The sequence below is a fragment of the Miniopterus natalensis genome, chromosome 1 (assembly GCF_054644295.1).
Source record: "Miniopterus natalensis isolate mMinNat1 chromosome 1, mMinNat1.hap1, whole genome shotgun sequence".
In the NCBI taxonomy this organism is placed as follows: Eukaryota; Metazoa; Chordata; class Mammalia; order Chiroptera; family Miniopteridae; genus Miniopterus; species Miniopterus natalensis.
In genome coordinates, this window is record NC_142081.1 from 39328029 (window position 1) to 39342766 (window position 14738).

Genomic DNA, 14738 nt, shown 5'->3' on the forward strand with positions numbered 1-14738 from the left:
GTCAGGAGTTTAAAACCTTCTGATTCCTGCATCACCAAACCTCAGGGATGGGTCAAGAGCTTATGGAATTGCGGGGGTTGGGGGGGTGGTAGGTGGAGGGAGAAAACTAGTTCCCATTTTGCCTCTGTCTAGTTCTTGTTTAATTTCAGGGAAATTCCTTTGCTCAGTCTCCTGTGTTTTTATCCCGTTTGTTTCTTTACCCCTACCCCAGGAGGAATGAACTGACTGACTCAAAGCCCTTGGAAGAAGGTATCTATACAGAGGAGTGGAACAGCCTACCTGACACCTGCCTATTTTGACAAGTGAGCTCCGCCTAAGGGCTTAGAGATCCACCTCAGAGTGCACTGGGGTGGGCAGGGCCTCCTCCAGTTCTCCCCTCTTTATAAGCCAGTGTCAGACTCACTCCAAGACCAACCCAGCTTGGCTGTCAACTCCTTTGAGAACCGCCTCACTGCCTACCCTCTGTGACTCAGGGTCCCTCATAAACATGTTCCCGAGGACCTCGTCACACTGCTCTGGGTGTTAGGTGGCTGTCTTCTCTATCAGAGGCAGGCTTCTGTCAGCTTTGCATGCCCCACTCTCCAAGGCCTTGCACACGATTAGTGCTAAAATAATAATTATTGAATGAATGAGTTTCTATTCTTCAGAGCCCGAACACAGAAAGGAAACCTTGTTTTGAAAAGTGAGGATAAACAGAAGAGAAGCGAAGATTCTTAGAAGAGGTTAACTATGTTTCTGAACACAATCTGTCACTCAGAATTTTAAAATGCTGTTGAGATTCACACTTCTATCTGTAGTGATTTTAAACAAGATTTATCATGTCTATTCCAAGTGTACTGTGGTGAAAGCAGAATCTTGACCTTCAAGTGCTTCTTTTGGATTAACTTCCCAAATTCTTCAGGTCATGCTCTCATCTCATCTGCCCCTAAAGAACCTTGGAGTTCTCTTCATCAGTGGACTGTCCGCAATTACTCATATATGGACTCAAAACCTCCTACTCCCTTTAACTATCACATATTTTTCATTACCTTGTACCCTGAATAAATTTGGCATAAAAAAAACAGGACTTATCACCACTGAAAAATTATATATTTAGTTATCATTCTGTTTTCTTTCTCCTTGCACCTCACCCCTCACCAAATGTAACCCCATGAGAGTCGAGACTGGAGTGTCCTTTCACCACTACATCCCTATTGCCTATTAGCAGGCATAGCAGGACCTCAATATGTGAATGAAACAATAAATGTGGAAGGAATGAATGGGCAATATTTATGAATGCTCTATATCTAAAAGCTATTAGTTATGCTCTCTCACAGCATTGTTGTGCCTCTGCAAATTATGCCATGTTAGGGTACACAAACACTAAGTCATACAACCCTAGAGTTGTTGCAGCAAGTTAAAGAGAGACAACAGCAGACTGTTCAGAGTCATCAAATGTTAGTTTGGAAAGGGGCTTAGAGATCATTATAGATGAAGAAGCTGAGGTCCAAAGTGAGGCTCGCACAAGCCACCTAGAAAACCAGTAGCAAAGCTAGAACTGCAATCTAGGTCTTTCATACTCAATCTAGGATTCTTATCTCTACACCACACAATTCACAAATGTTCTACATGCTATCTGGTCATTTATTGAATACACTCAATGACAATAACTTAAAGAGAAATTATATAACAGCAAGGCCTGAACCCCACAAATCAAAAGCACTAGTTTCTCTCCTGAAACAGGCGAATTTAACAATCCCTTCAGGATTCTGTTGGGAGATGCAGTTTTGAGCGCCTGTCCACCATTATGGCTAACCAATAAGCTGATGCACACACAGTGAATTTCCAATTAGATTACCTTTTATGAAGAAGCAGAAGAATACGGTTTAATAAACACTGAATACTCCATTTTTGCTTTCTTTCCATAGTGCAGGTGAATTGAGTCTGAAGATACTTCCTTAGAAATTGAGTTGCATTCATGCATTACAAAAATCACAGAAAAATTACTTCACCAAAAAAAGGTGATAAAAGCATGAATGCAACTCTATCCATGATCTTACTTAAGGAGTCCTTTATACTTTAAGAAAAGCCCTCCTTTATCTGAATCCGTGTATGTGAGAAACAATTTTTGAAACAAGAGTATCTAGATGTTCTAATATAAATCCTATGTATTTCCTTATAGGTCAAGTGTCATGGTAGAAAAACCTTAGCACAGAGTTCTAGTGGGGCTACAGGTAGCCCACTAAGATAAAGTCCATTCTAAATATAGCTATAAAGAGAAAACACATTAAATGTGTTAAATACATACCCCTTATCCTCCCCCAGACCACATTATACCCAGTCCCCCAATATGTGATATGACTACATTGGAACAGGTGGCTTTTTTCTTTCTAAACAAACTTATAGAACTTGTACATCCAAATGAGTCGGGCTGTGCTCTTTAAAGTAATCACCTTTGGAAGTTATACGTGCATTCTACGCAGGCTACCATCACACAGGATTTTCCTGAACTCTCTCTTTTAGAACGCAGGTTCTCCAGATTTGCGTGTAGAAGGATCACCCAGGGAATATGTTAATCATGCACACTCTTAGAGATATGGACTTAATTGGTCTTGGATGGAGTTTGGGAAGCTGTATTTTTAAGCATTCTAGGTTAACTTTTATATAGGTGATCTCTGAAAAACAGCACTTTAGAATAGTTGGTTCACGAGCCATGCAAAGCTATCAAAATAATGACTTTAAATGCTGTGTACACAGACGTGTACATAACACACTGGAGATTTTTATTTTCAAAATCTTCATTCTTCCAGATAGAATATATTACTACAGATACATCTATTTATAAGAAACATCTATTTATAAGAAACAACATACCTCCATGAATGAGATTCCTAAGCTCCAGACATCAGAATGGATTCCATACTGCTCCCCTGAAATTCTTTCAGGCTGTAAGAAAACAGAAGGGAGCTTGTGAGCTGATGTAAGCTACTCCAGGAATCATATACACTAACACCAGCTCAGCTAAGGCAGGGAGGGAGCAACTTTTGCATAGCACTTTATGAAGAAAAAAGCAATTTTTATATGCATGTGTGTATTATGTAGATAACATATGGAAATTATATAGATTATATATAATTACAATCTCATTGAATCCTCACAAAATAGTCCCTGTGAGGAAAACTTCATCTCTATTTTACAGGTGAAGAAAATGCAGATCCAGATGAGTGAAACCATTTAGGTAAAGTCCTAAGTTGCATTCCACATATGAGTGAGATCATGTGGTACTTCTCTTTCTCTGACTGGATTATTTTGCTTCACATAATACTCTCCAGTTCCCTCCATGATGTCCTAAAGGGTAAGAGATCCTTCTTTTTCACAGTTGCATACTATTCAATGGTGTAAATGTACCACAGCTTTTTTATCCACTCCTCTACTGATGGGCACTTGGGCTGCTTAAAATAGATCCAGAGACATAGAAGCATGGAACAGACTGAGGGATCTGTGGGGAGAGATTAATCAAAGAACCTATAGGTTTATATGCATAACCCATGGACACAGACATTGGTATGGGGAAGGCCTGGGGGTAGGGTGGATGCAGTGTGGAAGGGGTCAATGGGGGGAAAAAGGGGACATCTGTAATACTTTCAACAATAAAGATAAATTAAAAAAAAAGTTAATCTGTTTATGAGTTAAAAAACAAACAAACAAACAAACAAAACAAAGTCCTAAGGTGCGTGCGAAATAAACTGAGACTTGAACCCAGGTCCTCTCCCTCCAAATCTAGTGGGCTTAGTCGTGGAGTGACAAATTGCACATTATATGTTATCAATTATTTGCATTTTGAGAGATGGGTCAGGACCACTAGAAATTCTTTCATTTAAAATTTTTTATAATTTTGTTTGGAAGTACTTTCAAACTTCAGGAAAGTTGAACGCTTAAGATGAGTACAAAGATCACTCAAATTTCCTTTGCCCAGATTCACCTATTCAACATTTTATTCTATGTATCAGGGTTTCTGTTGATATGAACGAAGGAACAGTTTGAAAGGTCCACCTGGGACTATAGGTCCTCCATTCAAGATGTGTACCAAATACCTGGTTTAGAAAGCCAGTACATGCACAGACTCTACTTCAAAAGAATGAGTTCATACTGAAGTGGGTGCTGCCTGCCTGGTCTCTGTGTGTGTCCAGGATTTGGCATTCAGTCAGGTACTTCAGAGGTCTTTTGAATGAACAGAGGAACAAATGAGTAAGTCTCACAGAGGAGGAATGGTTGCTGAAGGTTCCAGAGCTAAGGAGGGCAGGGCTAGGATCACACCCATGTATCTTAGCCCCCAAGACAGCATCACATTCTCTGTACCATCCCTGCAGTTTCAGGCAGCCACCAGTCATCCTTCAAGAGATCCCTACAAGTTCTTAAGAGTAACTGCAGTCAGGGTCAGCCTGGCCCACTGAATTTGGAGGAAGTGGGCACCCACCACTCACCAGCAGGAGATACACCAGGATGACGTGGGCCAGTGCTCTGAGATGTGTTGGCACAGTCCTACGTCTTGAGGAACTGGCTTAGCAGGGACCCAGAACTTTGTAACTGCCTTCCCACTCTCACCTACCAGGCTACCTCAATGCACTCACTGCCTTCTCCGGGGACCAGTTTCCATAAAATTACATAAAGCCCTGCCCTGAGGTAGTAAGATGGATTGTCTTATTTCCCTTCCTTTATTTATTTCTTTAATTTGTAAAACCCCCTTCCTACCAAGAATAATTCTTCCCAAGGGCCAAGTATCATGTGACCATTTCTCCCAGCTGCTAATAGACATGGTCATTCCAATCCCCTAATACTTTTTCTTTTATGTTCTAATCCCCCACACCATCATTTCTCAAGTTTCCTGCTCATACATGAATGAGCCCACTATCCAATTCTTGCTAGTTCAATAGGTACTAGGATGTATTCATATGGAACTGGCCAGCTAGTTACAGGGGTAATACCACTATCTTCATCATCATCATCAACATCAACAGTATCATTGTGCATTTATTAAAGAATTTCCATGTGCCAGGCAGTGTTTTAAGTGCTTCTCATACATGCCTTATTTCAGATTCATAAATACCCATATTGGATTGGTACTATTATCATCCCCATTTAACAGGTGAGAAAAGTGGGGCACAGAGTAGTTTAGTTTGCAGCCACTATATAAGGATAGTAATAGCTATCATTTAATTACCACCTAGTATGTGCCAGACACTGAGCTAAACACTTTGCATACTCTATACTTCATAACAATTTGTAAAGATAGATATATTGCCCTTATTTTACAGAAGTGAAAACTAAGGCTTAGTAAGATTAAGTGACTTGCCAAGGTCTAGAGCTATGGATTAGCATTAAGTGTATTGTTCAGGAATACAGCCAGAATTCAAACCCAGGGATGTTCTTTCCAGTGTGTCAAACAGCCCCCAGAACTAGGAGTCAGAAAAGCCACACACTAGCCTGATCTAGTCGGTATCTCTCAGAATGCAGTCTTCAGACCAGCCATCACAGAAATGCCCGAGGTGCTTATTACAAATGAACCTTCCGAATCTGAATCTCTGGGGTGGCTCTGGGGATCTTCATTTCACAAAATAATTTCTCTGGGTGATTCTTTGGTACACTCAGCTGCAGTCACTAAATATTTTCATGTTCCCTGCAGAGGCAATGACCTACCTTCCTCTTCTCTGCTTAGTAAATGTTTCTCTTACAGGCTCTATTCAAGGGCCACCTTTTTTTGGTGAAAACTTCCTCTGCTCCTCAGGGAGGATTACAAATTCCTGCCTCTGTACTTCATTAAACAGTTGTTTATAACTTTAATACTAATCTGTTGCACTGTGTTGTAACCATCCATTTGCTAGTCTGTTTCTCTTAAGAGGCAAAGAGAGTGTCGTATTCACCTCATATCTAGTATCACGCCTGGCACACAGCTGGTGCGCAACCAACGTGTTCTGACCGAAGGCATGCGATACATGCTCACGGCACATTTGGTTTTAGGCATGAACTAATTATTACGCTCCCTGGAGGGTTCTGCTAACATAACTTCCCCACATATTGCCATTCATGGCCATCAAGAACTTGTAGCAAAACAGGAAAATCCTAAAATCCTATAGAATTGTTAAAGAAATAACCAAATACTGCCTTCCTCCTGTTTCTTCTTCCTCTCCTTCCTTCGTTCCACTAGTAGACAGTTATCAACATATACTACTTCATGCAGAGTACCGACAAAGCAAATAAAAGTGAAACCCACATACAAAATATTTTGGCAGGACCAAAAATAATATTAAATACATTCATAATATTTGCCCACTGAACTGCCAAACAAATGCAAACTGCTGGCTGAAAATAAAGCATAGAAAAATTATATTAAAAAAGAAAATCTAGGACCTGGCTGGTGTGGTTCAGTTGGTTGGAGTGTCGTCTGTGCACCAAAAGGTTGTGGGTCTGATTCCCTGTCAGGGCACATACCTAGGCTGCAGGCTCAATCCCTGGTCAGTGTGCATGTGGGAGGCAACTGATGGATGTTTCTCTCTCCCATTGATGTTTCTCTCTCTCTCTTTCTCTTTCTCTCCCTTCCTCTCTCTCAAATCAATAAAAACATATCCTCAGGTGAGGGTTGAAAAAAAAAAAGAAAAAATAGAAAAAGTGATAATGGTCACAGATATCAGGTGGCAAATAAGAGAACTCTTTAAGGATAAGATTCTGACAACTTCTCATTGGAGACATTATTCTTACGATAAGCTAACAAAACAAGATTACCGTTAAGCATGAATGATCAGCACAATCAGCTCTTCGGGTCTATCCTAGAGAATTCGTAGAGTGGATAGGGACTGGGCAATGCACCAAGGTTCCTAAAACTGACACAGGCACAAGATAAGCCCTAATATGTTCTGGATTTATGAAGCCAGGACTTGATGGCCTGAGGCTGGAAAATTCAAAGCTGTTCTCATACTTGAAGCCAAGGTGGCCTGCTCTGTCCTCTCCCCTTTAAAGCAAAATAAACCCAACCGCCAGGTACCACACTACTGATAAAAGAGCTGTGATGGACATTTTGTAGTTAAAAAGCCAAAGCTGGGTTATGTTCTGACATGACAGCTGTCACCACTGTGGATAGCTAAGTAATAGGAAAAACACAACTCTCATCTGAACTGCCTTTGTACTGAAGTTTAAGTGCAGGGGTGAAAAAATCCTGGTTCATTCTTACTAATAACAGTAAGGAATGGTAGTGAGGTTAAAAGCAGAGTTTATAGAGGATCTTAAAGGGCAGTGGCTCCAAGCTGGTAGGCATACTCCACTCCTTCCAGCTACCCTCTGTGACTTGGCATTTATCCATGACCCATATTTAGTTAATTCCTTCCAGAATTGTCTCTACAACACAATACCCTAGGGTTTACTTGCCAAAAGCAGGAAGATACCAAGGTACAATACCATAGACTGACTGGCACGAATTTGCACCCTGGGTATTTGTATGTGTGGCCTGAGTTGGAAAAGAAGCTTCATGCTTAGAACTTGGTTTGAGGTGGGCACACCTGTCTTAGGCCTCTGAGAACCTCTTCAGTATTTTTTTTCCAAGAGCAAACCCTAGCAATTAGTCAAAGAACAGGCACACAAGGGAAGAAAGCAACATGAAGAAGAAACAGCAGGAGCAGCAGGCAGCAGAAATAGCTACACAGACTTCAGATCACAAATTAAAAGTGACATCGTAGATTTGAGAAAACTCCAAACAAAACAATTAGATTAAAATTTAAAACTTACTGTTAGGTAGCACATTAGACATAGCAGAAGAGAGAATTAGTGAACTGAAAGACAGATTGAGTGAGAGCAGTCTAACTTTTTTAACCAGTGTGCCCTGCCACCCACACAGGGATCTTGTCAACTTAAAAAAAAAAAAAAATCCCCATAGTTTGATACATATTTTGATTACATTCTAACCTAAAGTATTTGTGCATACTTTCTTAATTTTCTGAGTAGCCTAACAGAACAGAAATTCCTGTATCAGAAGTCTATGGCCACAACTTTCTCCCTTTTCCTTTTTCTGCTCTGACATTCTGCTTTCTCCTCTTGCGGGATTCCATCTGAAAATTGTCCTCAGAGTTCCCCATCATCTTTTTAGCTCTTCAGTACATTTGAGATGGCTTAAAAAATTATTTTAACTAGCATTTCCAGCAGAAGAGTTGGTCCAAATAACCAAACCAGCTAATACCAGAAACTAGACGCTGGTATCCTCATTAAATCTTGACTCGCATTACTTGCCAACTCAGATCCTGGGCTGGTTAAAGTTACTTCGCCTTTAGTTTCCTCATCCTCAAAATGACAGCCATAATAATAAGTATACCTCATGGGGTTGTGTGAAGATTAAATGACTCCATGTGATGTGCCTGATTCAGTTCTTGTCACGTGGGAATGCTCAGTAAATGTTAGCCTCCTTCCAATAATCACCACTGCCATTACCACCATGGCATGAGCATGGCCAATTGAGCTGGATCGTGTAATGTGTATAGGTTTTATTTGGGTAAAGATAATTTCTAAGGATAGGAATAGCCTGGGTAGAAAAAATGTTCAGGAGATTAAAAAAGTCATTTAGATTGACTTTCTGATACAAAGGAACAAGTATTTGGGTAAGACTTACCCCCCAAAACTTCAGTTATTCATAAAAACAATGTCAAACTTTCATGTGATTTAAAAATTACAATAAGCAAATCATAGTGACTGAACAGTGGGTTGAAGTTTTAGGGACTTCTATCTTTAAAACAGAGCCACATTTTTAGTAATCAGAATTCATAAGAAATGGTTTAATTTAATATAAGCCACCAAAGCCTTCTGGATCCCTTTTGTAATCCTTCTGAATGAAATCCTTTCAAAATGTAGTTGAAAATCTTTCTTACTTTGGATTAAAATGTCTGTGGAACCTAATCATCGGCCTCTTAAAATGTAACGTGTCCTTGAACACACTTCACTCTCCAGGACTCAGTCTCACCAGTCAATGGAGAGGTTGTATCAGATGACTTTTCAAGTCTCCTACATAGTCCACTGCTTAATATGCCCACAATTTGTTACTGTGTTTTTTAAAATGCCTTAGGATCTTAGAAGAGCCTCCCTGTCTTTTTCCTAAGTATCATTTTCCTGTACCTTACACTTCAGGCCATAGGAGAATGAAGTAAGACTGTTCACACATGCAAGACTATTTATTTATTTTCTTTTCAATATTTGAGCAGCCTAGCTAAGTGTATCTGAGTAATTTGGGGGGTCATTATACTGTATAATGAAAGTAAGATACTTAATATAAAAAAATGGTCTGCTTATAATTAGTGAACAAGTCATATTTGAAATACAGTTTTTACGAATTCATTCATTTAGCACTGTATGAGGGACTGAATATAATGAGCAGAATAAATCGTGCCCCTGTGAACTTCATATTCTAGATTTGGAGTAACACAAATAATTTAGATATATGGTGAGAGGCACAACAGTAAGAATTTAGTCTCTAGAGTCTAATTGCTTAAGTCTGAATCCTGACTCTGCCACTTAATAGTTGGATGAAGTTGGGTAAGTCACTTAATTTCTCTATCCCTTGGTTTCTTCATATGTAAAATGAGAATATTACCTACATCATAGGGTTGTTGTGAGGATTTAAATAGTTAATATATGTAGGAGTTTATGAGTAACTGGCACATAGTTTAATTTTTAGCTATTGTTATTATCACTATAGAAGTATGTATGACTATAAGGTGAGGGCAATGGATATAAAATGCGGGTATTATATCAGATGACCTCTGATTATATATTCCCAGAATTTATTATCGTCCTTTACCTCTTCACCTTCTATTTCTGAGTCGCTGCTCATCTTTCCACAGGGATCCCTTTCTTCTTAGTGCCCTTTTCACAGACAGCTTGACTCATCAAATTCTACATTGTATGCCTTCTTATTCTTTAAATGATGTTTCGTACAGCCTAAGTCTTTCTTATGTCACACATAATGTGGCCGTATGTAATCCCGTGTTCCTGTTCTGCCCATGTCTTACGTGGATTACAGAGTGGTTCCACTGTACCTAACAGCACAGAAGGTGCTTAATAAATACTGGTTGATCAATTGAAGGTACTCAGTTTCAGATACAGTTTTCACTGGCATAGATCAGAGGTTGGCAAATTTTTTCTGTAAAGGGCCAGATACTAAGTATTTGTCACTCTGTGGGCCATATGGTCGCTGCTGCAACTGTCACAACTATTCCACTCTGCCACTGTAGTGCTAAAGCTGCCATAGACAGTATGTAAACAAGTGGGTATGACCATATTTCAATAAAACTTTCTTTTTTTACTTTGATTTTTAATTTAGAAACACTTACTGATTCATAAGAAGTTAAATATATAGCTAATAGAGGTTTTGTGCACCCTTCACCCAGTTCCCCCCAATGGTAGTATTATATATAATACAATATCATGGCCAGGAAATTGATGCTGGTACAGTTCACAGTTTATTCAGATTTCACTAGTCTTACATGTACTCATTTGTGTGTGTGTTTGCATAGTACTGTGTACCTTTAAAATCTTCTTTACAGAAACAGGCAATAAGCTGAATTTGGCCTGAGAGCTGTATGCAGTTCACTGACACTTGGAAGAGATCCTCATGTAGAACTCAAAGTTACAAAACAGACCAGCTAAAATGAGAATCAACGGTGGTTTAAAAAAAAAAGCCTAGCCCTTCTCCCTTATGAGGCTGTCAAGAGAGAGAGGGCAGGGATAAACACCCAGAACAGAATACTCAAAGTTATTTCTCTCTTCTCCCTCTCCACCTCTGCTCTCACAGCAGTCAGGAAAGGATGTGGCCAACGAAGGCCTGCTGAATTGCGCGAAGCTTACTATCAGGCTATCACTTGTCGCTTCCTAGGTTTCTTAAGCTTTTTACAGCTTGAACTAAAAAGTTGATGACTAAATTCACTCACCCAAGAAGCAAAGCAATTTTAGCTGTGCCAACCTGAGCTAACGTTTGGTAATTTTAATCCTCACACTTCAATTAACAGATGGACGCATCACATTCATCCATAAACAAAAAGGAAGAAAGTAATTTCTTTAATGTACACCTGGGAAAGACAAGTGTGATCTGGATTTGCACATTCGAACATAATGCGACTTAATTATTAGAGCAATTTAAAGCTACTAAGAACATGATGGGTAGTTGAGAAGTTGCTTCATTTATAGTTGTGTGTTTTTTTAAATCAGTGTTCCATATTCTTTCAAGGACTGAAATTGTGGCATTTGCAGCGTTTTGTTAATTATAAAGGCGCTCACCAATTTCAGCTAACCTGGCAGAGCCAGGAGGTTAATATATATATTTTTCACATTACCTAGAAAAATAAGAATCAATGAATTTTCTTTAAAAACAAAACAAAATGAAAATTAACTATCCTGGTATCTCAATTAAAAAAATGCTCAGGCCCGGCTGGGCGTGGCTCAGTGGTTGAGTGTCAACCTAGGATCCAGGCAATTGGGGTTCGATTCCCGGTCAGGGCACATGCCCCGGTTGCGGGCTTGATCAATGACTCTCTCATCATTGATGTTTCTATCTCTCTCTCCCTCTCCTTTCCTCTCTCTGAAATCAATAAAGATATATTTAAAATAAATAAATAAGTAAGTAAATGCTCAGTACTGTTCTGAGAAAAGGTTCGGGGTTCCATCCATATTAAGATCTTTTTATCAAGACAATATATGAACAAAGACTACTGAGAATAAAATCTAGGGTTCTGTCCATGCTAACATCGTTTAACTTTATGATATGTAGATAAAGATTACTAGAAATGGAATGAACTATCTGAATAAATCTAAAACCCTCAATAAAGAAACTAACATTAAGATGTTAAAACAAAACTTTGCTCCAAAAATGATATTAGATAAACTTCCTGCTTGTCTCTCCCAACCTGCAAACTCTTGAAGTGACTGTGGAAACCAATGAACAAAAGCATTTTTATGGACACATATATAAACTTCCCTTCTTGAAAGGTAGGAAAAAGAAAAAGGTCAAAGCCAAGTCCACATCAGTCTTTGAAATAGTTCTATGCTTCTACTTTTTATTCTTGGTAAATTTATTTCTGTGTAACTAAATAAGTAATCTTACAATAGGCATGAACCCAACAAGTAAACAATACAGATGTACAAGGTCTAAAGAGAACTGCCTGCTAAACCCTTACATTCAGAGATCCATAAGTAATAGTTGGCCACATCAATAATTGAATTTTGATCAGATTTTGACAAAGCATGTTTGTATTCCTGGAAAAAGACAACCAATCCTATTGACTGGCAATTTGGTATACTTGAGGGTTAATTAAATAAGCAATGTGGCAAAGTAGCCAATATGCTATAAGGTGTAATTTTTCTATTGGATTAAACTTCAAAACTCAGCAATTTCACACTTGAGCCAACCAGTTAAGTCAACAAAGTCAGCTAAGTTGGTACCTCCTATATAAATCCTAATGTCTTTTAGAAAGGTTTAAAAATCGAATCATGACTGAATTGACTTTGCAACTTATGATCTGTTAGGCTAAAGCTGTGGAATTAATTCAAGAATTATACATTACCAAGTACATAAAGGCGTTGGTTTTAAATGTTATTTTTGCATAAGTTTACTTACTGCCATATAAGCATTTGTTCCAACATACGTCTTGGCTATAGAATTCACCAGCTATGAGACAAAACAGTCTGTTAGAACAATATAAAGATAATGTGGAAATAAAATGGGCAATTATTCCTCATTTAACCTACAATCATCATTTCTATAAATCAACTAAAAATTATGTAAAAGGGAACAAATTTATCTACAAAGGCATTAAAAATGGTTAAATCTCTCTTTTCTTTTGAATGTGATTTCCATTTAAACAAGTACAGCATTACAGTTTACAGCAGATAACCTTAAACAATTCACTTAAGCAGAATGCTTATCGCTTTAGTACCCCAAACCCGCCTGATATAAAAAGTCAATTTGAAGTAGAATTTGAATACACTCATTTTTTAGTCAAATGGCTCAAGATGTGAATGAAGCTCCATGCATTACTAGAATGAAAGGAACACTAAATACGCTGGAGGGATAACAGACTTTGACAACTCATAATACAACGATGACCTTCGCTTTGGTCTCCATGTTTAGCTGGGAGTAAAGGTGGCTGCAATTCAAATCAACATCACAGCACGCTCATGGGTCACTATCACCGGGGTTCTCAGGGGAGGCCCAAAATGGAAATTAATTAAAATTTGTGCTGCACATTGTAATGGCCCTCCACCATTGTTGCTCCCAATATTAATTTTTATTGTGGGCCAGTTGGGCTCCCCAGGCACAGCTCCCACTCTGCCCTCCCTTTTGTCTGGCCAAAACGCTTTCATATCAAAGCTGCATATCAATGAAGTTTGCTATTCGTAAGTAGTAATTACAATATCAGCAGTTTTTACTGTCATTAAACAATGAACAATCATATTCTGATGAAGGAAACTCGCTCGGAGATTAAAAATGAATAACACACTCCCAGCCGAGGAGAAAAAGCAGAGTTCTGTTTGTCTAGCGGCTAGGCAACTCTTCAGTCCAGACAGGAGGTGGGAAATAAAAAGTGCATGTTGCAGAGAGGAAAGCAGATGGGGAGGGAAAAGAGACCTACCTGAGTGCTAACTCCAAAATCACACAGCTTGACCTGCCCTCTGGTGTTTACTAGCATATTGGAGGGCTTCACATCTAAAAGGGATGAGAAAAGTCCATATAACTAATTCTATAAACAGTGCTTGTTCTAAAAAGAGGGCACACACACCGTACTGTATTGCAGAAACGACCTCTGTTCAACCTGAAATTCTGATCACAGATTTGACGCACGGCACTTCAGCTGGACGCAAATGACTGTGAGGTCCTAACTCCTCCACTGCCAACATTTCTGGTTTCTACAGAAGCAAGGGCTGATTTCAAGTGAAAGTCAAAAACCTTGGCTTCCAACAACAGTAAATACACCCATCATCCTATCCCCAGCCTTTTAGGAAAAGTAGGTAGATAAGACATTGTAATCTTGCAAAGAATTTGCACAAAAGGGCTTACTTTGCTCTCAGTATGAAACTATTTACTCTCATTTAATGAACAATAAGGCCAAAGGGAAGCCAACAAGGAAAAGAATTCGTATGTTGCTGATAACAGGTCAGGGCTGAACAAAAAATGAAAAACTATATGCAGTATTGCTTTTTTCTGGTTTTATGTGACAAATGCTCCGTCCGATGACACTCAGAAACCAATCTAACAGATGCATGTGTGTGCCTGTGTGCACTTATCAGTCTTTGTTTCATTTAGCCTTCTCTTTCCTTACATAATTTTTGACTGCTGTTATAGTTAACAAAAGAACTGACATAGCTTTTGCCAAGGCAGTCAGTTGCTAAATAACGACACAAAGGGTTTCTGTGAAGCATCGTCAGTGACAACAATGAGCCTTTTCAGGAATTCAGGGAGCCCACAAAAACCATCCAAGCAGGACAAGAGCACACTGCTCCTGACGGTACAGAACTGCACCTGCTTCAACCTTCCATCTTCTAAGGCAAAAGTGGTCAGGAACAGGCAACTTGTTATATTTAATACAGCATATAATTTTAACGACCCCAAAACTGAACATGGGACTCATCATCTTTAATATAACACTTATTAAAAAAATCTATAAATAAGTTAATCTCCTCCTGCCCCTACCCTGCCTGCATAAGGGTACCCCAACAAAGTATCCTGCCAAGAG

General features: G+C 39.0%; 1 protein-coding gene across 2 annotated transcripts in view; it reads right to left on the reverse strand.

The window, feature by feature from the left end:
- The window catches only part of MAP2K5 (mitogen-activated protein kinase kinase 5), a 239645-nt gene that overhangs the window by 94444 nt on the left and 130463 nt on the right, over nucleotides 1–14738 (reverse strand). For both annotated transcript variants that reach the window (XM_016198069.2, XM_016198068.2), the window contains exons 14-16: nucleotides 13638–13711; nucleotides 12623–12673; nucleotides 2854–2925 (exon numbers count right to left, since the gene is read on the reverse strand). In XM_016198069.2, coding sequence (XP_016053555.1) covers nucleotides 2854–2925; nucleotides 12623–12673; nucleotides 13638–13711 — 197 coding nt within the window. The remainder of the gene's footprint in view (nucleotides 1–2853; nucleotides 2926–12622; nucleotides 12674–13637; nucleotides 13712–14738) is intronic.